Source organism: Triturus cristatus, chromosome 8, assembly GCF_964204655.1.
Source record: "Triturus cristatus chromosome 8, aTriCri1.1, whole genome shotgun sequence".
Classification (NCBI taxonomy): Eukaryota; Metazoa; Chordata; class Amphibia; order Caudata; family Salamandridae; genus Triturus; species Triturus cristatus.
In genome coordinates this window covers 588,071,240-588,094,136 of record NC_140591.1, presented here as the reverse complement: position 1 = coordinate 588,094,136, position 22,897 = coordinate 588,071,240, and the positions used below count along the sequence as shown (strand labels likewise).

The window sequence follows — 22,897 nt, the reverse complement described above, 5'->3', positions numbered from 1 at the left end:
TGCAAAAGCTTAATTTCTCTTCATCAAGAATTTAGTAGGGGTAACACAATAAAAGCCATTAGTATTTTATAGATTTTTAAATTCCTCATTAAATGCTGTAGTATGTGCCAAACTCAGCCATTCGAGTGTTTACAATTAATATGATTAAGTATTGTAGAGAATACATTTTCTCTTTTGAATTGTCTTAAATCGTATGCTCACAATGATCAAAATTCCACGTATTTAAAGTAGCTCTAAAAAAGCCACTTTTAATAGCAGACTTTGAATAACCCACTCTGAATTTGTTTCTATTTTGCAGTCCCCAAAAGCTCCTACCTTCCCTGACATGGAAGCTGTTCCTCTCTTGCTCAACAGTGTGAAGTCGGAGCCGCCAGAGGACTTGCTGTCAACTGACCATTTCCAAACACAAACTGAGCCAGTGGACTTATCAATAAATAAAGCCAGGACGTCGCCTATAGCAGCATCTTCATCACCCATTTCCTTAACAATATCAGCCTCCTCCCCTTCTTCTACTTCGTCTGTCTCTTCCTCGTCTAGTCGTCCAACTTCTTCCCCAACAGTGATAACATCTGTGTCGTCAGCATCCTCTGTACCGACAGTATTAACGCCTGGACCCCTAGTGGCATCTGCACATGGTGTTGGTGGTCAGCAATTTTTCCACATCATCCATCCAGTACAACCGCCAAGCCCTATGAATTTGCAGTCTAACAAACTGAATAATGTGCACCGCATTCCAGTTGTGGTGCAATCTGTGCCAGTTGTCTACACCGCTGTAAGGTCTCCAGGAAGTTTGAATTCTACGATAGTGGTACCACTTTTGGAAGGCGGGAGGAATCACCTAAAAGGTAAGAAGAAGGAAGTGTATTTTAACATTTTGTTTATTGAAAGTTTAATTGTTTATCCCAGTTATATTTTTTTGTCCAAGTTGTATTCGTTTCACATGCATCATGTGGTTGCACTTCTGTGTCATATTCTCTAAGTTCAAGACGTCAAATAAAAATGTTACTTCTAATATAGGCATTGTGAATAATTGCAACCCTGTCTATCTTTGTGCCAAAAGAGGTGAATTCATTATCAATTCTGTCATTCCTCTAGATCACTTATATTTGCCAAACCAATTGAATAAACAAAAAACAAATATGTCACAACTAAAAGAAGAAACCATAAAAATTGGTATTACAGTAATTTATCACTTAAATCTAAGCATAATATTCCAATATTTCTGCTTTTTGAAAGTTTCTCTAATTTTCATATTATCCATCAGTGTGTCATCCAGTTAACATTCCAACATTTGTTGAGTGTCAGGAAACAAGCCCCACAAATTCATAAAATCGTTTTCAACATTTTTCAGTTTGTAAATTAATAATTCATCCCAGGTCCTTCTTGACGCTCTGGCCAGGTTAGCCTGGAAGTATCTATCAACATATCATAAGGAACTCAGCACACAGGTTAGCAAGACTAGACGCTATCCCACTGCTAAGATGCTAACCTCTGGGAATGGAACATCCAACTCAGAAGCGGGCACTCACTCCGACGATAAATAGCCATTAGAAGAATACAACAACCTCTAGCAGGTTGAGCTCCATCTAAACATAGCTAGTGTCTGGCACATATTATCTGCTGTGGGTTAGGAAGAGAGACAAAAGACCAGGACAATTCACTGGTAAACACCAAGCACAGATGACGAGCGGCATACTTTACACTCACACAGTTAGACTGGATAGTCTCCCAACCAACCCCCCCATATGGAACATCTCCTTAATGAAACCCATAGCCTCCAAAACACTGACCCACACCAAATACACCCCAGGAATATATCCTCCATCATTTGAAAACCTCCACAATGAATCACAACTGCACACCAAAGTATATAAAAGCTACCAAGATTCCATGTAATTACCAAATGCTGCTCTTTGTAATACTTGATAAAATACAATAACATGTCATAACCTAACATAATATCTCCTTCATGTGTTTGAAGATTTTTGTATATCTTGAGAGGTCATGCAAAATTCCAATTCTGGTTAATTTTGGTGAGTACCTGTCCAGCAATTTCCTACTTCCCCAGTATCTGTCCACAGGATTCCATGAACTTTGTTCCTTCCAACAGTATGTGCAACACATTCTCTTGCATTCACTGGTGATTGTAATTATAACTGTAATTGTAGGTATATAGTGCTTAATACCCCTGACAAGGAGTCAAAGCACTTTTTGGCGAGTAGCACGCTACTCCGGAACCCAGAAAGATTAGTGGTGGATTAGTTTAGGGAAATATGAGTTAGTGTGAGTGGTGGACATGTGAGTCTGTTAGTTGGATTGAATAGGATACTGGAGGGATAGGAGAGGGAAGAGTCTAAAAAGTGTTATTTGGGAGATCATAGTGGTAAGATCAGGTTTGGGATGAGTAAAAAGGAGAGATGGGGGAGGGAAAATTCTCTAGAATGGGATTAGGGGGCTCATAGTATTAAAATGAGGTTTGGGATGAGTCAAAAGAGGGGTACATGAGGGAAGAATTTAGAAAGAGTTGTTTGGGAGGTCATAATAGTAAAATGAGGTTTGGGGCAAGTCAAAGAATTTATCCAAGTTTTGAAACTGGATTGTACTGCTGACACGGAGGTTCCACCTCATTGATTCTGTCTTTATGCATACGGCTAATTTTTAAACTTGGATAAATACTTTGTCGATGCCACGGGGCTCATTCATTCATTGTTTGACCTGTGAGCCTCCACACTTTGTAATCTTCAACACATTTGAGAAAACTCGAGTCTCTGACACAGGAGCCCATGGCCCATCTATGTGATTAATTTCACTGACACTTCTGCTGAGGAAACAAGGTGGCTCCTTCTGTCCTGATGAAGACCCCGCTTTAAGGACTCATTGTTCCTTTGAATACCATTCGGGTCGAAACTTCGACTGTCCCTTTTTGTGAACCGGTAATGTATTTGTATCCACATATAGATGACATTAATTGATTTATTGTATGTTCTCACTATTGTGTATCTTTACTCAATTGTAGCCAACAGTTGGCCAAACAGGTTGCTGTAAAATATATGTAAATATTGTGAATTTCCCAATTTCACTTTTGAAACCCTTACACAAGCACTTTTCTGAGCACTTTACTGTCACTTACCCTTGGAGCACCTCTTGGCAATTGTACGGATTGATTTCAGTATGCCGACTTTGATATAGATTTATTACAAATTCAGACCTAGTCGAATAATAAGTTCATTTTGGGTGATGTGATTTGGATGAATATTTTCCTTCCACTTTGACCAACTCTTTTGTACTGTAATTGACCCAGTTCTGGAGGATGATTGAGTTCCCCATTGTTGTGAACGGGCTACAAAATACTAAAAGGTTCCTGTAGCTGAGGGATAAAAAATGCATATACTGTCACTAGGCTGGAATCAATTATGTTATTGGAACAATGGCAGTGAATACTTCACATGAGGGAAAAGGGTAACAGATGGGGGGGTGGATGTGATACACCTGAGTACCATAATTATAGAGCTAAGTATTAAAGATCTATTGACTAGCTTTTAGTTTAATATGCGTTTTCCATGGTTACAGTTTCAAGCAAATTTTATATAGATCCTCAGGATTTCGAGATATTATTGAAAGTAGAGTAGCAATAATGACACTTCTTGTTAGTTCTTCACTGAGAGGAGTAATAAAGGAACATTTGTTTAAAATTGTTAGACATCTGTCTACCCTTCTCAGCCTCCTTTAGAGGTTATATGATGCTGTTTTTCCCAATGACAGAGCTGCCAGCACCTCCTCTATATAGAAGGACATTTCAGTGGTCCTGATACCAGCGAGAATGACATTAAAGGGGTGACAAGGGTGACTCACTTTTGAATGCCTCCTCTAGCACCATTTCCTCCAATGTTCAGACTGCATATGCTAACCATGTCAGTTGTGGTGGACCTGGACCGAAAAAACAGGAATATCCCCCATGTGCAAATGGAGAACTCCTAAGGCATATCCACATTAGTGAACCACAAACGTCACTAAATTAAGCTGTGCTTAACCCACTGGTAGCATGGCAGAAAAGCAGTCAGGCTTAACTTAAGCAATCTATAAAGTATTTATGCTGCACACAAACAGTAATAAAGTAAAAACACAACACAAGGAGAAATCCCTAACCAATTTACCAAGATGGCAAAAATCTAATCAGTATAACCGCAGATATGCAATTTCAAATATTTTGGTATGTATAACACCTGAATACTCCACTCAGTATTCTAGTTGTGCTAGACCAGGGGAATGTCACATATTCAGGCCAACTATGATGTAGTGCAGCCTGAATATAAGTATCAGACTAGTCCCACTGAAAAAGTTACCATCTCAAAGTCTGGCTTGAAGACTTCGATTCACGATGGAGGAGGCCGTGAGAAGCTGGGAGAGCATTGCAGACAGTCGTTGCTGGAGTTTCCTGTTGGTGGTCACCTTGGGCTGTTGTTGCTGTAGCATAAAGTGCAGACCAAACGTTGGGTTCATCTGAGCATCGAATGCGGCAGAGTCTCAGCACGAACAGGCCCATTCATGGTTTGGAAGAGCACAAAACTTCAGGATTTCTCCTTTTCTTGCAGAGGTGTGAACTCTGATGACAACCAAAGGTCCAGACCTGGGAAGATACCTCTTGTGGATCAGGGACTCAATTTAGCAGAGGCCAGCAGGGTTCAGGCAGGTCAAGCTGGAGGTCTATGTAGGTCCAGTTGCAGCAGGTCAGCTGGGCAGGTGCAGGGAGGCCTCTGGAGCTCGTTGTGGCACCATAGCTCAGAACAGGAGGTCAGCCAGCAGACACTTGGAGTCACTCAGGTTAACCTGTGATGAAGGTAGCAGGTCCAGTCTTCCTTCTCAGAGAGCAAGGCAGACCTCAAGCAGCAGGGCAGTTATTTTCATGTGGACGGAGCCAGCTGCCATGTACTGAGGATGCCGGTGATGGAGCTACCTGCCACCTGTGATTTCCTTGGCCCCATGCAATGGCAGCTGCCTCCCTGCTTTCATGGGCTAGACTTTCTGACATGCCTGGGAACTCTGCGGTGCACCTGTGTTGCCCCAGGAGTACAGGGCCAGTATAGGAGGCTGATGCATTCTCCCGGCTCCAGTGCCGACACGCAGGACAGGATAGAGGCCACGCTTTGTTCACGATGGCCGCATTACTGACGCCCGTGGCTGCAGCGGTGAGACCCTCAGGTGGTGTGCCCTCCTTCAGTTGGCACTTTGTGGGGGCTCATGGACTCCAAAGCCCGCCCGACTTCCCATTGTAACGTGCGGCAGTAGATCTATAGTATTTGGCAGTTTTTGCCCTCAGGACTCAATCTACTCTGCAGCCCCGCCCTGTTCATCAAGGCTACCTTCCAGCTCACCTGCGGCTGTAGTGGTGTGTATTGCAGGCCTAGTGCCCACTTTTCTTATTCTGATGGGGGGTCCGTGGTCTGGTTGGTCCCCTGCCTTATTGCCCTGAGAGCCCTTGAGCTCCTACGTTCTACGGCTGCCCCCCTGTTTCCTCGAGGCCGCTTTACAATATGCCCGTAGGCTGGGCTGTAGGAATCCCAGATTTCACCTTCCTAAGTAACAACTGTACACCAAACAGGTAATCTGGACATAAAACAGCGTAATAAATTGTGGGTCTGATTCACAATGGTAAATTGCACTTTTGAGCACGTTTAAACTTTGTAGTAAATTTGCTACTTTCAGTACTCTAAAACTCCGAGTGTAAACTTACTACAAAAGTACTTACTGCAAAATTGTAAGTTACATGCCTCCAACCCCACAGCAATACAATTGGCTTACTCTTGTGTATGTGGGTGGTGTCCCTCGCTAAACCCCTCCCTAACCCTCACTAAACCCCTCTTACTCTTCCCTAATCCCATCCTCTTTTGTAGTAAGTCTGACGCTTTTCCTACCAACTCCCCTGTGTCCCTCCCACATTTACTACTAAAATCTGTACTCACTTGCAGGAGACTCCGCAGTCGAGGCAGAGAACACAGCACATATAAGTATAGGTAAAACATACATTTTGCAGCATGTTTTGTTGTACTATAAAATATATTACGAAGTGCAGTTTGTGAATCAGGCCCCACGTCTATGTGTTCTATCCCTAATGAGTTTTAGTATGAAGGAAATATTCCTTTAATAGGAGGAAAACCCTCACCTGCCAAGAGTGTGGCATGTGTCATCCTAGGGTTCCCCTTGAAGATGCTATAATTATGAACAAGTATAGTCAAACTCTGCACTGGATCAAAAGGCCTGGAAGCCCTTAATCGAATTATAGGCTCTCGTGTTAAATGTATTCAGAAAATGAATTTCAATATCAAAATATTTCACTCTCCATGTGAATCTATAGACCTTTGTTACTTAATAACAATTTATTCTGAGTGTAACAATTCACTCTACTCTTACACTACTTCATGGCTAGCGTACATTTTTGTTGTATACTAACAAGACGCAATCAGTTATAGCGATTGTTTCCCAGGTGGAGTAGCAGACATGTTCGGTGTTTCAGACAGGAATATAAAAGTGCATGTACTCAATATCCCAGAGTATCTGTTCGCTACTTAAAAGTGCAGGTGCTCTCCCATTATAAGTAATGCATCTCTGCTGACAAGTGCAGATACTCCTCCTTTCAAATTAAAGAAGTACAGGTACTAAGTACCCGATAATCCCTGCCCACTTAATAATAATCCACATTTGTAAAGCGCGAACAATCACCCGTAAGGGTCTCTAGGCGCTGGGGGCCGTCAGGAACATTAAGCAAGCTACTGCCCAGAGTCACATGGTGCTGGGCTGATCTGCCACCGGCGCCGAGGATCGAACCGTGATCCCCAGATTCTGGAGTCAGTCGCCCTGGCCGCGGCGCCACAGCTCTTGCCTGGGCGTGTCATCATATGTATATTACGATCGCATGTAGCTCGGAATTAACACTAGTGTTATTCAGTTGGCCTTCACCCCGACCTCTGTCTATATAGTTACATTTAGCAGTTGTTGTTAAGGGTGACCACCACTAAGGTCACTCAATGACCCCTGCGTATTTTTAACTTTATTCCCCTGTGAATTTGTATAGGCAGCTCCATCGTTTACCTAATGCTTTATGTTTGTGTAGGGTCTCTTAAATATTGCGCTAAATCACACATCAGTTTAGTCTGTACTGAAATATAGCAAAGAGTGGTACCCATAACGTGGTACCCATCACGTGTGCCTCATAACTACATAGATAAAAATCTACTCACGTTAGTAGTTGGCAGGCAAAGAGGAGCACCCTTCAGTTCATGTATGCATGAGTTCATTTTCAATAGCACTTTAAAGCAAGGCTCAACAGAGATCAGTGCATACAAAATGGACAAAGCAAGTAATGTTTGAGTATAATAACAAGGACAATAACTACAGCAAGCACTTAAAAATCAGAAGGAAATTAAACGAGCAATAAACACGGGTGTAGGAAAATACAAAAACACTTATCAGAATCAATGGCAAAGTAGACATTCAAATGCTATGAATGCAATTTCTATAAACATTCAATAAAGCGAATAGCATAGTGTTTCATAAAAACTGAGAAATTAAATTGTTACGTGAGTGGCCTTCTGTAAAATACACATAATATCCTTTCACATCTAGATAGGCAGGGTTGCCATAATCTATTCTTGATTGACTAAATACATTGTCACAATAACTACACGTGAAAAGAATAGGAAAGAGAATATTCTATGAAGGGCATAAACCTGACTGAGGTAAGACTTGGTCACTTGAGAAATGTGTTTGTCCAGATTAAGTTAGGAGTTCAGGGGCCATATTATGGAAAGTTCAGGTGCGGTGCAACAGGCGTGTGACCCCTTCTTTAATAATGATAGCGCTGTTGCTACATGTGATGTGCGCCAGTGCTATCTTCTGAGGGCAATAACTCATTTGCATGGGAATGTGGCCCCATGCAAATGAGTGAATCTCTTTGCCTCTGTGCCCATGCCATATTACAGTCGTGGGTGCAAGGGCAAACATGCCCTTAGGATGCAGGACTCTGACAGTCTGATGCAAAAAGGTGGGCAGTCATCTGGGGAGTTGAAAGGGGGCCCCACTGATCCCCCCCTAGACATCCTCCTGCAGGCAGGTGCAGTCACTCACTGCACCTGCCTGCTAGGGGATCGCTCTCCCCTGTTTAAAGTGCAGTTGCCTGGCTGCCTACACTGTGATACACGGAGCGGCCTTGAAGCAGCAGCTCCGCATTTCACTGAATGTGCTGTCCCTAGGGCAGCGTGAGTTCGGAGCTGCCCTAAGGGCACTACATTCATCAAAGTAGGGTATACTTTCCCTGTTTGTGTCTGGCGCACTGGTTTAAATGGTGCCATGGTGCAAACAGGAAAAGATCATACCAAGATTCCTGACTAATTAAACTGGTTTGGGGCATTTGCCCATTGAGGAGAACCATTGTTAGGCATCCCAATGATGTATTTGACTTTGTGAAGGCAGTGTTTTACGATATACAGGAATTCAGTTTAAGATAGGAGTTCACCTCTTCCATAGTAGAAATTATTCCCATGGTAAGTTTATTTGTCTCGCCTCTCAGATTTATTAAAATCTAAATATTTGTTTCATACAGTTATGTTATCACCTTGAAGTTCTTTAATAGTGATGCAAGGGGTTTTACGCAAACATTAAGGGAGGGGGTAAGGTAGATTAATGTGGGACTCGCCACCAAAGATGGGATGATGCCCAGGACTTTGACTTTTAAAATACTTTATTCAGACACTCAAGTCCATTAAAGTGCCAACTACAAGATACAAAGAATTGTACAAGCATAAATAGTTTTAAAATATTAAATTTGCACGAATAAGCAACAACTCATTGTGCAGAGCAGTCCATACATAAAAAGCATAAAACAGAGGAGCTCATAAGATAATATCTTTAAAATGTAACAAGCTAATGCCATAGACTTTTAACATTTAGGTTGCGACACCAGCTAATAACAAGCCTTGCGCCTTAATATATATATATATATATATATATATATATATATATCATGAGTACAGGAGGCCTGCCTGCTGATTGTTTGATAAAGATTTGGGTAACAGCCAGGGTTTGCAGGAGTACTGAACTCTTGCACATCGAGAGCGGAGGACTGGCATCTGGAAACCAAGCAGGTACAAACACTTCAACACAAGAAATAAACGCACAAGGATGAATGCTTGGAAATGATCGGAATTCAACGTTGCCATTGCGCCCTACATGCAAATTACTCCACATGAGGCACACAAAGGTACTGTTTAATCCGAATTACTAACTATGTAAAGAAGTACTCTGGACTTGGGCGAAGAAGGCAGTGATTGTAAATGACAGATGCAATGCATTATGGACACTGGAGTCCCGATAAATTTGAAACTGAGGACATGAACTTATACCGACTCGAATTTTTATTTTTTTTAAAGCATCAGTGCAGAAAATGAATTAGAGTATGGACTTTTCCAAATGTCATGCGATGTCCTGAAGGAGAGAAAAAAGTGAATAGCATGTATTGACTGAAAGTGTAATTCACAAAAGACAAGAGAAAAAAAAATGCACCTACACTTTGTCCTTCCTCTCTGTCTGACTTTGTAAAGTATTTAAACTCCCCAAGCACCTGCCCCTTGAATTTGCATATGACTACGGTCCGTTGGGACTGAAACGCGTTATGCAGGCTGTGATGTTGCTGGCGTACCTGATTGAATAAAGAGGTTTGAAACTACTCTCTAGTGGAGGGCTTGACTCTCATGCAAGACAAATGCATGAGTTTTCGTTTGCAAATATATATATATATATATATATTCACTTAAAAAACCATAGGTTTCACACGTTATAGTTAGTTGGACATTTCACTCGTAAAAAACCAATGAAATTCCCCCGTTATAGTTAGTTCAGATAACTATAACTCGCGCGCCCGCAATCCACTGCCCATGACGTCACATATTACATCACTCATGACATGGTCAGTGGCATCACTCATGACATCACTGATGACATCATCCTTGAGATAGAGTGGCGGTCGCGCAAGTTATAGTTATCTGAACTAACTATAACGGGGGAATTTCATTGGTTTTTACGAGTGACATGTCCAGCTAACTATAACATGTGTGAAACCTATGGTTTTTTAAGTGAATTTGCAAGGTTTTTTAAATGCTAATTCCTAACTATAACGTGTGTGAAAACTATGTTTTTTTAAGTGAATTTGTAAGGTTTTTTAAATGCTAAGTTATGTATGTATTATTATATTTTTTATATATTTATTTTACAATAAACTACCTATGTATATAGTTATAGATTGACTGTATCCTGTAATATGGAATGGCTCGTTTAAAATGTCAGGGACTCTCTACCCTGCCCCCTTTTCACGTTCTCCACCTTTCTTTTTCACTGTCACACAGCAAACACACAAAATGGCGGCTGACACTTCCTGATTTCAACCGATTCGAATGTTGACTGACATGAATCCCCCAATCAGAATTACGCTCGCGCACGGCACCGTGCGCGCACCGTGAGTGCACGGTGCGCGCTTATAGATATTTATGTGCTTTTAACTGCAATTTTCTCAGGAACTACTGAACAGATTGACACCATATATGCAAAAGGCACATGCCTGACCTGAGGACTACCTCTTTTCCAAATTTCAAGTAATTCTGTTCAGCCGTTCGGGCTGTACCTTCGACTAAAGGTCCTATGGGAAAATGCATGGGGAAAACGCGTTTTAGGACCCCCCTTTTTTCTCAGCCCCCGCTTGATGAATCACCCCGAGACTTTCAGGGTAGGAGCTGAGCGGAGCACCCCATCAGTTTTGAAAAGTTCGCGAGAATTCGTCAACCGGCGCCAAAGTTATTCAAAATAGAATTTTCAGATTTCCTATGGAAACACGGTCCTAACTATAACTATCTACTGGCGACCGCCAGTAGATAATATATATATATATATATATATATATATATATATATATATATATATATATAGCTCCAGTTGTGCCCCTCAGCAAGAAGAACGCACTCTACAACAGCTGACAGCCAAGTCCTTAATGAGTAAGGACGGAAACAGGTGATGCGATGTCATTTGAAGTCCCAAAAGCCGATTTAGCGTTTCAGCTCTTGGTGTGCTTTCCTCAGAGGCTCGACGATGGTAAGTGCTCATATTGCCACGCCCTCATATTTAACTGAATAGCCCGCTCTAACATGGGCTGGCTTTCTGCATGAAAAGTTGGTCGCTCAGCTTAAACATGGGCCGCATTGATTCCTGGGCATTGTATTGCGTTAGCCAACTTTACAACTCCAAATCGATGCACATATTCATTTCTGCAAAATGTGAAAGTTTTCCAAAGCCCTGGATCGCAGTGCTGGACCGTCCATAATCCCATAAGCTGTCGTTCCACTTTTATGGCTCAATACATTCTCAGTCGCATGGCCCCCATTGATCGCGGGTTGGTGCGTTCTTCACGACAGGGACCGCCGTGTTTAAATGAAAGCTCCAGTTGTGCCCCTCAGCAACAAGAATGCACTCTACAACAGCTGACAGCCGAGTCTTTAATGAGTAAGGATGGAAACAGGCAATGTGATGTCATTTGCAGTCCCAAAAGCCGATTTAGCCTGACGCGTTTCAGCGCTTTGTGTGCTTTCCTCAGAGGCTCGACGATGGTAAGTACTCATATTGCCACGCCCTCATATTTAACCGAATAGCCCGCCCTAACATGGGCTGGCTTTCTGCATGAAAAGGTGGTCGCTCAGCTTAAAGTTCATCCTGATAAGAGATGGTGAGGAGTTATGCAGGAGGTTGAATAGTGACCTGAAGACAACACTCTGGGCATTGTTAAAAAAAACACCAAGCTTCCCTGGGAAAGCTTCTGTGCCATAAGCCGGAGTCTGGATTAGTTTAGCATTGATTACTTTCAGCAACGGTTTGAGAGTTGGCTGTTTTATACTCTTGAATATGGTTTAAAAGGCAAGTTTTAGTGAGGCGGATTTTGGTTTTAATGAGTTAAGATGTGTTGAGTGATCTCCCTTGTTGTCCAACCAGCACCCCAAATATTTGTATTTATTTGAGACAGTCCGACAATGTTTGTTTAAAAACCAGGCACCGTTTTTTTTTCTTTTTTCTGCCAAATATCATGATATTTGCTTTTTCATAGTTTATTGTCATTCCATTTGAGCTGCAGAGGTTGTATAAAACAATGAACAGATTTTGTAGCCCCATTGAATGATGCCCAGGAGTAAGAGCCCAGTTAAATTTGCTGAGATCCATTGAATGTGAAGGATTTTAGCTATTTAAGCACAGTCTCCTTAATGGTTTCCTTTTTAAGAATTGTAATAATATGTCATGGTCAATGATATGAAATTCACCAACAGGGTGCAAGAATATGTCTACTAATGAACCTCCACTGTCCAACAGTATTTGGAGGTCATCTACGAATGAGGTCATTTCCGGTTCAGGACTGAACCCTGGTCTAATTCCAAAAGATTATAGTTTTCAGCAAAAGCTTGGAGCTGGGTCATAAATACCTTTTCCTAAGTAAGATTGCACTAAATTAGACTGATAGTTTACTGTGTGTTCTACATTTCCTAGCAAATCACAAGAAAGAAGGAGGGAACATCCATATGTGCCCTGCAAAGTATTGTGAATACACGCAAACAAGTTGTGAGTGCTTCCAGATTTTCAAGGCATCCCTTCCCTGGAATGTCTGTCCCCCCTCCCCCCGATTTGCCCTTAAAAGCATTTTTTCTCCATACTAAATTTACATTGTAGTAGTGTCATTTTGTCTATGCGTTATATTTCACACCATCAGCTGTGTTTACTTTGGGATAATACAGATATTGTTGAATAATAAAAAGTGCATTTGTGTTGCAGGCACTCCAATATTGTTTTACATTTCACACTGGTTAAAAGGAGTCTAATTGGCAACATACTGTGTATATCTCTTACTATTATATGAATATTTGTTGTAACTATTCTTGGTTTCTCGAGATTGACCAGTTGAGATCTCTCATTGCCTGCAATATGAGGCCAGTGGAATATTCAGAGTGTGCTAAAACAATGTAAGCCTTCCATAATGCTAGAACAACAGATCTTAAATCAATATATTAAAGTCCACCTGATGGCACTGAGCTAGATACCTATTCACTGAACAAAAGTATTTCAGATCTTCTGCAATTTAAGCCCAAGCAATTTGTCTGTAAATTGGTATTACATTACAATAATCGGTTAGATGTGGGCGTGCCAATGAGAGCTTGAGTCAGGCTTGTGCCTGAAGCCTAGCTCTGATCGAGGTCCTGTTGGAACCACAAGCCCATAACGAGCCAGCTGTCGTGTGGCTTCTGTCTGCAATCCCCCCCACCCCTACTCCAACTAGGATGTGGCATTATGGCCAGAACTGCAGACTTTAGAACTGGGGAATCAGGTTTGAGCCTTGGCGTCAGCTCAACATCCTTTGATTCTGGGGAAACCACTTAATTTTCCAGTGCCTATAAACAATGCATGTTACCTTGTGTAATGTAACTGGTGCTCATGTAAACAACTGGAATGCCTTAGAGTCGACTTTCCACTATTTAAAACTGCCGAAAAATGCACAAAGAGGTAAAAACAAAAACTTAACATAGTTGAATACCCATTTACTGGCAGATTTGTACAGAGTGAAGAAAACCTGGGTAAATCGCTGCTTTCCGCTTAAATTATTTGTGTGATCCTAGGCACATAATTTATTTTACCAAAACTGTTTTTTATTCATTAGGTATGAAAGCAAATCAAATATGTGAGCTCAGAATACCAGTTGTACAAAACCTCATTGTGCTTAATTTAATAGACTAAATTGTTGTTATATAATAATCACTCAGAATCCCTGATGCGCTGGGGTCAATTTATTCATGTTCAACAATTTCTTTCTGTAAACCATGTATAACGTCATTAGAATGCCTACTAAGTTATTACATCAACTTTCCTTCCATTTGGTCGATGGACCAATTAGTTGAATAGTTGATGATAATGATTGTACTATCTAACTTAACTCTTCAGTTTGCTAACTAACCACAGACACTCTGTAAAGTTTATGAAGCTTTATCTCAATTAATAACGAAATGCTCATTGCATACAGTCACAGATGCAAATAATGAAACTCACAAAGGGAGAGAAAACTAGCAAATTTCAAATGAATACAAGCTCATCTCTTAAACAATGACATTATGCATGAAGGAGTGGATAGATTAAGAGACAAAAAGTTTCAGCAAAAATATATACGAAACATAATACACCTAACAGAGGGGATAGATGAAAAGACAATAGTTTCATCCAAAATAATACGTTCATTGTATCTATAACAGAGTGGATAGGTGAAGAGATAAAAGTTACAGAGGCAAAATACGTTTATAAGTAGATTTTTAAGAACGAGTCAGACTAAATACAAACCTAACCGTCTGTAGGAAACCACCCCCTCTGCGTAGGAGATGATAGGGGTTCCCCGAAATAGAATCAGGGAACAAAGATAAAGGACAGGAACAGGACAGGTCAGGAACAGCTAGGCCTCTCTGCAAACCGACGGACAGCAATGCATCTTCCCTCTTTATCTCCTGCCAGCCTAAGCTTAAACCACACCCCTAAAGGCACCCCAATTATGCCCTAAAATCTTCATGTCCGTCCCACATAAATTGAAACATTACTAAAATCTAAGCAGATGATTGGTGGGCTTCGGGGGTGGCTCCATGGTGACTTCACATACAATTAAGTTAAATTATTGTTTTACATTCATTCACAGGGTCTGGTTCTTAGCTCGTTCTCACGATTTCTAGACATGTTACATTTAGACAGTCTTTTATTTATAATTTTAACATCATCCGCAGAATGAATCTCCGGTCTCACGACTGGGCACATCACTTGGCAGTCGCTCGTCACTCTGGCCTTCAACTTGTTCATGTCATCTGCGGTGCACAGCGCATCTGTCTTGCCTCTGACAGATAGGATTCACTCCTCAGCTCACCCCACCCACTTCAGCCAACTTAATGAAGATGGCGCCTTTTCCAGCACACTAAAGCAAATGAAATATGAACATTTATTAATTATATAATAATGAAACCTTAACTGTTTACCACCCACCTTTGCACTATTCACTGTTAGCATGTTTCCTAGCATAGCTTGAGGCAAAAGCAGAATTAATTATTATTTCTAAGCAGAATGCAACATGCAACTACTGATGCACATGCAGTCTAGCAATATTTCTTGTTTCTCTCAAGCCAAAACGTTATTCGTTTTAAGTCTTTCCTATATTATTTATGTGTTAGTTCATGCCTTTCGCAAAAGCATTTCTCTTGTGTTTATGTTGGGTGTACGTTAGTTTTCTTTTACTACTTGCTGTTAGTACGTATTATGGGGGTATTAATTCGAGCAGGTTTCTTTATGTGAAACCCTGCTCCATCAGTGTCAAATATAAGAAACTATTAAATATATATATTTTTTAAATATAAGAAAAATTGAATTGTATCTGTGTTTTATCTTAACCATTCTCTCTGCTGTTTAAAGTAGGAAGTGGTTTTGATTTAGCTTTCCATTAACATTATGTGGTTGATTTCATTTTACTACGCTTGCGTATGTCTGTGTGGCATAATTAACGCCGATATTGTGTTCCCTTTTGAATCATTGCTGCATTTTTGTCTTTACAGCACACATTGACCCCCGGGGACTCTCTCCCAGGCAAATTAAAAGCGAGAGTGATGACGATGATCTGCCAAATGTGACCTTAGATAGCGTTAATGAAACCGGATCCACGGCGCTTTCCATAGCCAGAGCAGTGCAAGAGTGAGTATCACATTCTCGCGAGACGGGAAGTGTTGCCAAGGTGTCCGATGTCCAATGGAAACACCCGTCGTACGTTGTCATTCTAACTTTCTGCGAGTTCGCGCCAGCGTTTCCCCTTATTTGGAGACTATTATCTGCCTTTTCATTTTGTAAACGTTGTTGGATTTTTAAAAAATGTTAATATGTCGCGAATTACTCTTTTCAAATGTTTGTTTGTCCGTTTTCCTCTAGGTTATTTTCCACTGCATTATTCATTGGGCGGATTTAGTAATAATATGAATGTAATTATTATAAGCAAACTCTTGTTAGCAGTAAGTATTGTCACTCTTTTGGGCTTCTTTAGACCCCGGAGTTAGAGCTAACTTCGATTAAGAGCAGCGTGTAAATTGCAGCCCCTCTGTGCCCCTTGACCTCATGTATCCTAGTAGTAATTTCACGGCCTAAACAGTGCACAGAGGTCAAACACACACAGAATAGGCACAATTGGCATATGCATCTGCTAATCTGCATTTTTTCACAACTAAGTGTAATTGGGGGTCCTTAAGATTTCATTTCCGGTGGGCAGGAAGTTAACACTGTATGGTTATGTATAGTAATTCTAACTAAAGTCACTGGCAAAGTGTAAATTATGTAAAACCCTTTTAATATGTAATGGCCAGTGAAAACAAATACTTCACTAAGCATTTTAACATAAGCTATTTGCACATAGTATGTACGTGTTCATTATTTACATGTGTTTCTCCACTAGTAGCAACAATATTTGACATGAGGGGTCACTTTGCGAAATGGTGGCCTCGGCTCAAAAATTGGATCAGTCGATATTGATTCATTGTGTGCAGCTTGTGAAGCAGAGAATGGGGCAAACACCCCTAAAACGATTTTGCTCTAGTGCATATACACAGTTATCGGTGTGTCAGAGTAGTGGTCAAGACAATCCTCGCCAGGGGCTGTTGTGCCCTGCGAGACATGTTCTAGTATCTCGACAGGCACAGAGTTAGTAGCCACTCCCCTATGGGAGTGGGCACACACACACCCCACAACCATCCATCACCGGCGTCACGAGTGACGTGACCCAGCTAATAAAGGGTCCCTAGTGCACGTGCTCGTGGCCAGTTGAATAACAATAGATACTGTGTCCGCGTCAGTCCTTTAGAAGCATGTGGGCCTAGGGCCCCCAAAACAACAGGGGCCAACATTCAGTCTTAAGTTGGAGAGGATTCACAACCATTTGCACTATACACTTTAAAACGTGTGTTTCACATGAAACATAAAATGTTAAGTGCCTCTAAAAGTGTTTGAACGTGCACGCCCTATTTTCAGAGTGGGACATGGGAAATAATGTTTTAAACTAAAGTGAACAAATGTTTGCACATTTACTGACGTTTAACACACGAGCTGTACGTAATGTGTAGAGTGGGCAGAAGCAGCATCAGGAAAATAAGTGTTAACCCTGCTATTTTTCTATATAAACATCATGACTTATTGCGGCTTTTGCGTGTTTTATTATCCGCAGCCCATGGTTTACATAAGCCGTTGCTACTTGTGGTATTTGCTTCAAACGTGAATGCTAGTGTAAAAACTGGTACAATCACACTTTAAACCCAATTTTACACTTAAGACTACGTTTAAATGTCCCTACAAATCTCTGAATACAACTGAAAATGTTTGACTCTTTTTATACCAAGAGATGTGAAGAAGCTAAGGGGCATATTAACAAGGAACAGGGAAAATTAACGCTTAGGGCTCTTAGCGTTAATTTATTTAATGCCCGCTTATCGCTGGATAATATCGCCTGGTTATCGCGTTATTAACAACGCTAACCGCCTAGGCGATAAAAAATCCAGCGATAGCGGCATTTTGGGACGTTATCGCTGGTAAAGCAGCGATAAAACTACAAGGATAGGGATATCCTTGTTGATAGCCCATGGTGGATTTAGCCATGTAATCCACCTCCCATTGGATTACATGGCTAAGTCTGAAAATTAGCAGACGTAAAAAAGCAGTGTTAGCCATTTAGCGCTGCTTTTTTTTTATCTCTAACAGGGTTAGCGTGAAGCTTGATAATAGGAGAAATGTCGCTTAGTGACATTTCTCCTATTATTTTGCTCTGGAACGCCCACTTTGCATCTCATTAGAGATGCAAAGGGAAGCGTAGTGAAAAAGGGTGCTAACATGCGATTTTGCATGTTAGCACCCTGTTGTTGATAGGACAATATTTTTATCTCCGCTTCTTTGGCTTTTAAAGCCAAAAAAGCGGAGATAATGCCCTTGTTAATATGCCCCTAAATTCTACTTCTGGCTTCTCCAGTTGAATGTTGTGATCCTGCGCAAATCGCTTACTTTAGTTAGTATCCTTATTTGCCAAAATTATGAGTACTAAGTAACAAAATGCCCCCGTAGTAAATGCTCCATAAGAAGAATTACTTTTGCAGCACTGTTCACTGATTTAGATACTTCAATCCTCCTTCAGGAAACCATGAATGGGTTCATTTAATTTATGAGTTTAGATGTCTCTGTTCGTGTGGAGGTCCTCGGCTGACCCGTGCATTGCTAGTATTTGTTTGGCTTGGTGGCACTGTGTGACAGAGCCCATGTGACATGTTTTTTTGTGTTATTATGGACGGAACTTCCTTTCTTGTCATTATTGACAATGCCCAGACCTGTCTATAATAGTCAATGTAATGGCACTCTTAGAGCATCTGGACACAAGCCTGCACAGCATAAATGATATACTTCATTTACAATCAAAGATACACCTTCATTTATAACTTCGCTTTTCTCATAGTATTTAATCACATTCTATTTCAATTAACCATACATTGTCTTCAGTACAGTATACATTTCATTGTACAAATCACTTTTCAAAACTCGTGATGTGTTTCACAATTCAATTTTCAAATTAAAAGTGCTTGAGAATCTTCGCCCAATGCATTTCGGGACAAAGGAGACCCTTCGTCAGGGGCAATACATGTATTTGTTCTTCAAGCAGTCAAACCGTAAAAAACGCTGAATCAATCAATCAGGCACCGCCTGTGGACTGTCTGAACTTGATTGTGACCGCAGTCACTGACATGCAAACAACCGCTCCTAGCGTCGGTCAATCGTATACCATCGCGGCTGCCAAGCCAAAATGTGTGACTCCTCTTTAATCTATTACCCGTGCATAATCGCGATTATACACAGTTAACTGTACGGGCAAAGGTAGCGGTAAAGCAACGGAGAAGAGGGGGATGCAAACTGCGGGGAATAGATTAAGGATGAGTCACACATTTCGGCTTGGCAGCCGCGACAGTATATGATTGACCAACGCTAGGAGCGGGTGTTTGCATGTCAGTGACTGCGGTCACAATCAAGTACTAGAAGACTTGATCAGGATAAAGCTGAAATTCAATCCAATGCCATGGAGCTGCAGGTGTGTTAACTTATCCGGTGGGTCCCACAGAAGCTTTGGAGATCAGGAGGAAAAGTTTTCAAAAGTTTTCAAACTTCCTTCCGGTGTGCAAACAACCATAGAGTGCACTTCTAAGGCCCCACCACCTCAGTGTCGGCCATTTAGAGACTCTTGTGGTGTCAAGCAGAGAACAACAACAAAGTCCAGTCCAGGTCCAGTTGCCATTGGTGCAAGTGGGCACCTTAGAAAAAAGGCCTCTTGTAGCTTGCTGTACCCCTGTAGCTGCACATGTGACAGCTAACTGAGCCTTGAAGTCCACTTTTTTGTCCTTGGTTTATGAGGGAGCAGGTCCAGCACTTCAGGGCTCCTCTCAGCAAACAGACAACAGGTCCAGTACTTATGAACGTCCGCAGGTCCAGGTAATAGTCTGATATGGTGCTTTTGGGATACCATACTTATTCCTAGCACCAGCTATGGGGTGGTAGTGACTCCTGGGCACTCCCTAGCCAATAGGGTACATTTTTCAGGGGGCAACACCTATCCACTTTTTCAGCAGATCCTGTTTGCCTTACTGCAAACAATTCCACAATAACACTCACTTTCAAAATTCAAGACAGAGAAGCGTATCTCCCCTTGTGCAGAGCTGGTGTGCCTACCAAGAGGTTTGGCCATTATAATGGCCTTTCCCCTCCTCTGTAGTAACGCAAAACAAGTTCTGGTGGTAGCTTTCCGCCCACTAGATATGGTGTCAGTCTCAATATGGGGACAAAGACAGGGCCTTTTCAGGTGTCACCAAACATTTGCTTGCAGCAGCCAAGGCCCCTTTGAATGAATTCCTGGGTTCACCCTAACTGCTCTTCCTGCAAGGGGGATGAAAACTCCTCCCACATAGTGCTTAATTTGTGCCGGTGCTTTCCGGTGCCCAGCACCGGCACATATTTTTCAGGGCCGGGTCTACATCTGACGAACACTGCCAACTCACATCAATGACTGAACTGCATGTGTTATGTCAAAGTATAAATAATTGACTCACTACAGTGTAATTCACACTCTATCACAGTCCTCTGAGTGCCCGGTGAAGAGTGCTGCTGGGCTGATAATAAATCAATATCCGTAGTTCCGTGAGAATTTGCCTTCAGTTCAGTGTTGCTGTGGGCTGGCGAATGATTGGGCTAGATTTGGTTATGTGGGATAGGGGCGGCAGTAGTGCGCGTGTGCGTAACCTTTTTTTTTTAAATTCCAATGCCTGCACACACACACTGCATGAGTCACCACCAATTCAGCATGACGTATTGAAGAATTTTAAGCAGCCTGCATATCGAATTGGAGTGTAGGTGAATCAAGCCTAATAAAGGAAGTGCCACCAGTAACCAATTAAGTACCCAAATTCGCAATGCTTTTTATTGAGCGCGGTGTGACAGTCATCGTGTTAAGTAAAGTTAAACAGACTTTGAGTCCGAGCAATCATGCCGTTGGCACAGTGTGCAATACTCTGGGCCTAGAGTCTGGTAGAAGGAGAGGGCCTTGCCCTTTGGCATTAACCCCTTTCATTCTAATCGTTAACATAGTAGAATTGACTGTTGACTCACATGAAATGCTGTTTTTTCCGTGTATTTTTATCTCTTTTGGATATACTTTGGTTTCTCAGTATTTTAATAATTCCTGTTTTCCACGGTGTGCAATGTGGTGCACCTGCTAAAGGTTTATTTCCTACATAATCAAGCCTCGTGCTCGTGGCTCAGGTTGTTTGTACAGTGGTGTGCTTTCGTCACCCGTGCATAGCTGGTCTGTTTTTGGAGTTTCTGTGCAGAGCCTGGAAATAAGTTTCTCTCGCACTTCATGGTGCATGGGCGAACCCTCGCCCAACAGGCGCGCGCCTTCTACCATAAAATAACCTCCAGAGGTGCAATCCCTTCACATCATGCAGGGTGCTCACCCAAACACCTCCCCCAAAAAGGGGACACAAAGAAGAAGCGCTCACGTGCGGCACTGCCACCTCCCCCACATGCCTTTGTTTATAATTACCACAATACCCGATGGATTTCGGAGGACGTGGCATAGGCGGGTGGCTGGAGTCTCCTATCTAGTGACTGGAAACAAAGGGGAGGCGGGCACATGGTGGGAACAAAGCGGTGCGGAACTCCCGTAAACCTGTGCGCTTTAGGACTGTGGAGTTGTACTGGTTTAACGCAATGCAAGGTCAAAACACGGTAGCATTTGCAATATACATGGAAACATTGAGAACTTAGCAAAGGGCCAGCGGGATTGAAGAAGCTGGTGGAAAGCGAGCGGAAACCGGACATGCATGGGAGTGATACTTCCCCAACCCAAGCGACCTGACATGGTAGCATTTCATTAAATATTGCATAACACCCGCCGGTAGTGGAGTGATGCTCATGCTTTACATTCTAGTTAGCACATGGCCACCTGCTTAGTGAGTGAGACAAAATGCACAAACAACAGTTTTCACTCTGTATTTTCTTTTTTTTTTCATGCATGATGCAGGCCAAAGTAACTGCTGTGCCAGCAGCCAAACACGTCTTTGGATCAAGTCCCTGTGAATGCCACTACTTTCAGCAAAACCCTGTTCACATACCATCTGCTGCCTTGGGAATGACATATATCTCAGGAATCCTGATGTATCTGTCAGCGCAAAAGTCACACATTGTTGGAGTTGTGTCGTAAGCATGATGCAACTCCAGCAATGCATGGGGTAGGCCTTGGCAGACATAAGACATGAGGCAGCCATAAGGTTTTGATGCAGTGGCATCCTAGAAGTGTCACAGTGAAATGTCATAAATTTCACTGCAAAACTTCTAGGAGGCTTTCTTGCGGGGTAACGCCCACCCTCCATTCATTATACCTGATGCAGATATAATGTAGCGCAGGGCTTTACAAAGTGATGCATCTGCTTAAATGTGTCACTTTGTAAATAGGGTGTAACATGGCGCATTGTTTATGCTGCCAATGTGTCACAAAAAGTGACACGCTGGTGGCTCAAAAGTGTCACAAGGCCTTCATAAATAAGGCCCTTTGTACATTGCCCAAAGTTAAAATTGTCAGTTCCTTGCCATAGCTACCAGTAAGTCCCGCTCAGGTTAATTTAGTGACTTTGAGGGTTCACTCTGACAAGGAGTGTTGTTGTTCATTGAGGTGGGAAGTCATCCCACTCCAAATAATAATCCACATTCTTATAGTTTCAAATCTGTACCGAGAAACCATTATGATGCACTAAACCCATGCATTCATGTTTCACATTCTAGAAGTATATTTTGCACTGCTAATGATCTTACTTGTATAAACAATTTTCTTGACTCTCTAAGGGATATCATTTTTTAAGCCACTGGAAAATATCTGAAGAGAAAGTTCTTGGATATGTCATCGCAATGACCTTTAATAGTATGTGTTAGCGCACGTCAAATATAGTTCCCTTGATACATTTGCTCTAACACAGCTATGCCTGAGGTCTTTCTTATAATGTAAATATGTCTCGTTGACCTTTCAATTATATGGAATTCTACTGACTTTGCATGTATTTAGGTTATTTCTATTTGCAGCTGACCAAAAAGTGGTAGAATTAATATTAAAGCTAGAGTTCCAATTATATAATTACTCCAAATAACATAAATGTAAAAGCTGATGTGTTTCTTGACTTGGAGTTTTATATAATAAATACAGAATTATTTAGAACTCATCATTGCAGCATCTGCAAACAATATT

At 41.7% G+C, this 22,897-nt stretch overlaps 1 protein-coding gene across 7 annotated transcripts in view; it reads left to right on the top strand.

Moving 5' to 3' along the window:
• Positions 1–22,897, top strand: part of KLF12 (KLF transcription factor 12) — a 987,741-nt gene that overhangs the window by 741,684 nt on the left and 223,160 nt on the right. For all 7 annotated transcript variants that reach the window (XM_085622009.1, XM_085622005.1, XM_085622011.1 and 4 more), the window contains 2 exons: positions 299–845; positions 15,651–15,786. In XM_085622009.1, the coding sequence (XP_085478135.1) occupies positions 299–845; positions 15,651–15,786 (683 nt within the window). The remainder of the gene's footprint in view (positions 1–298; positions 846–15,650; positions 15,787–22,897) is intronic.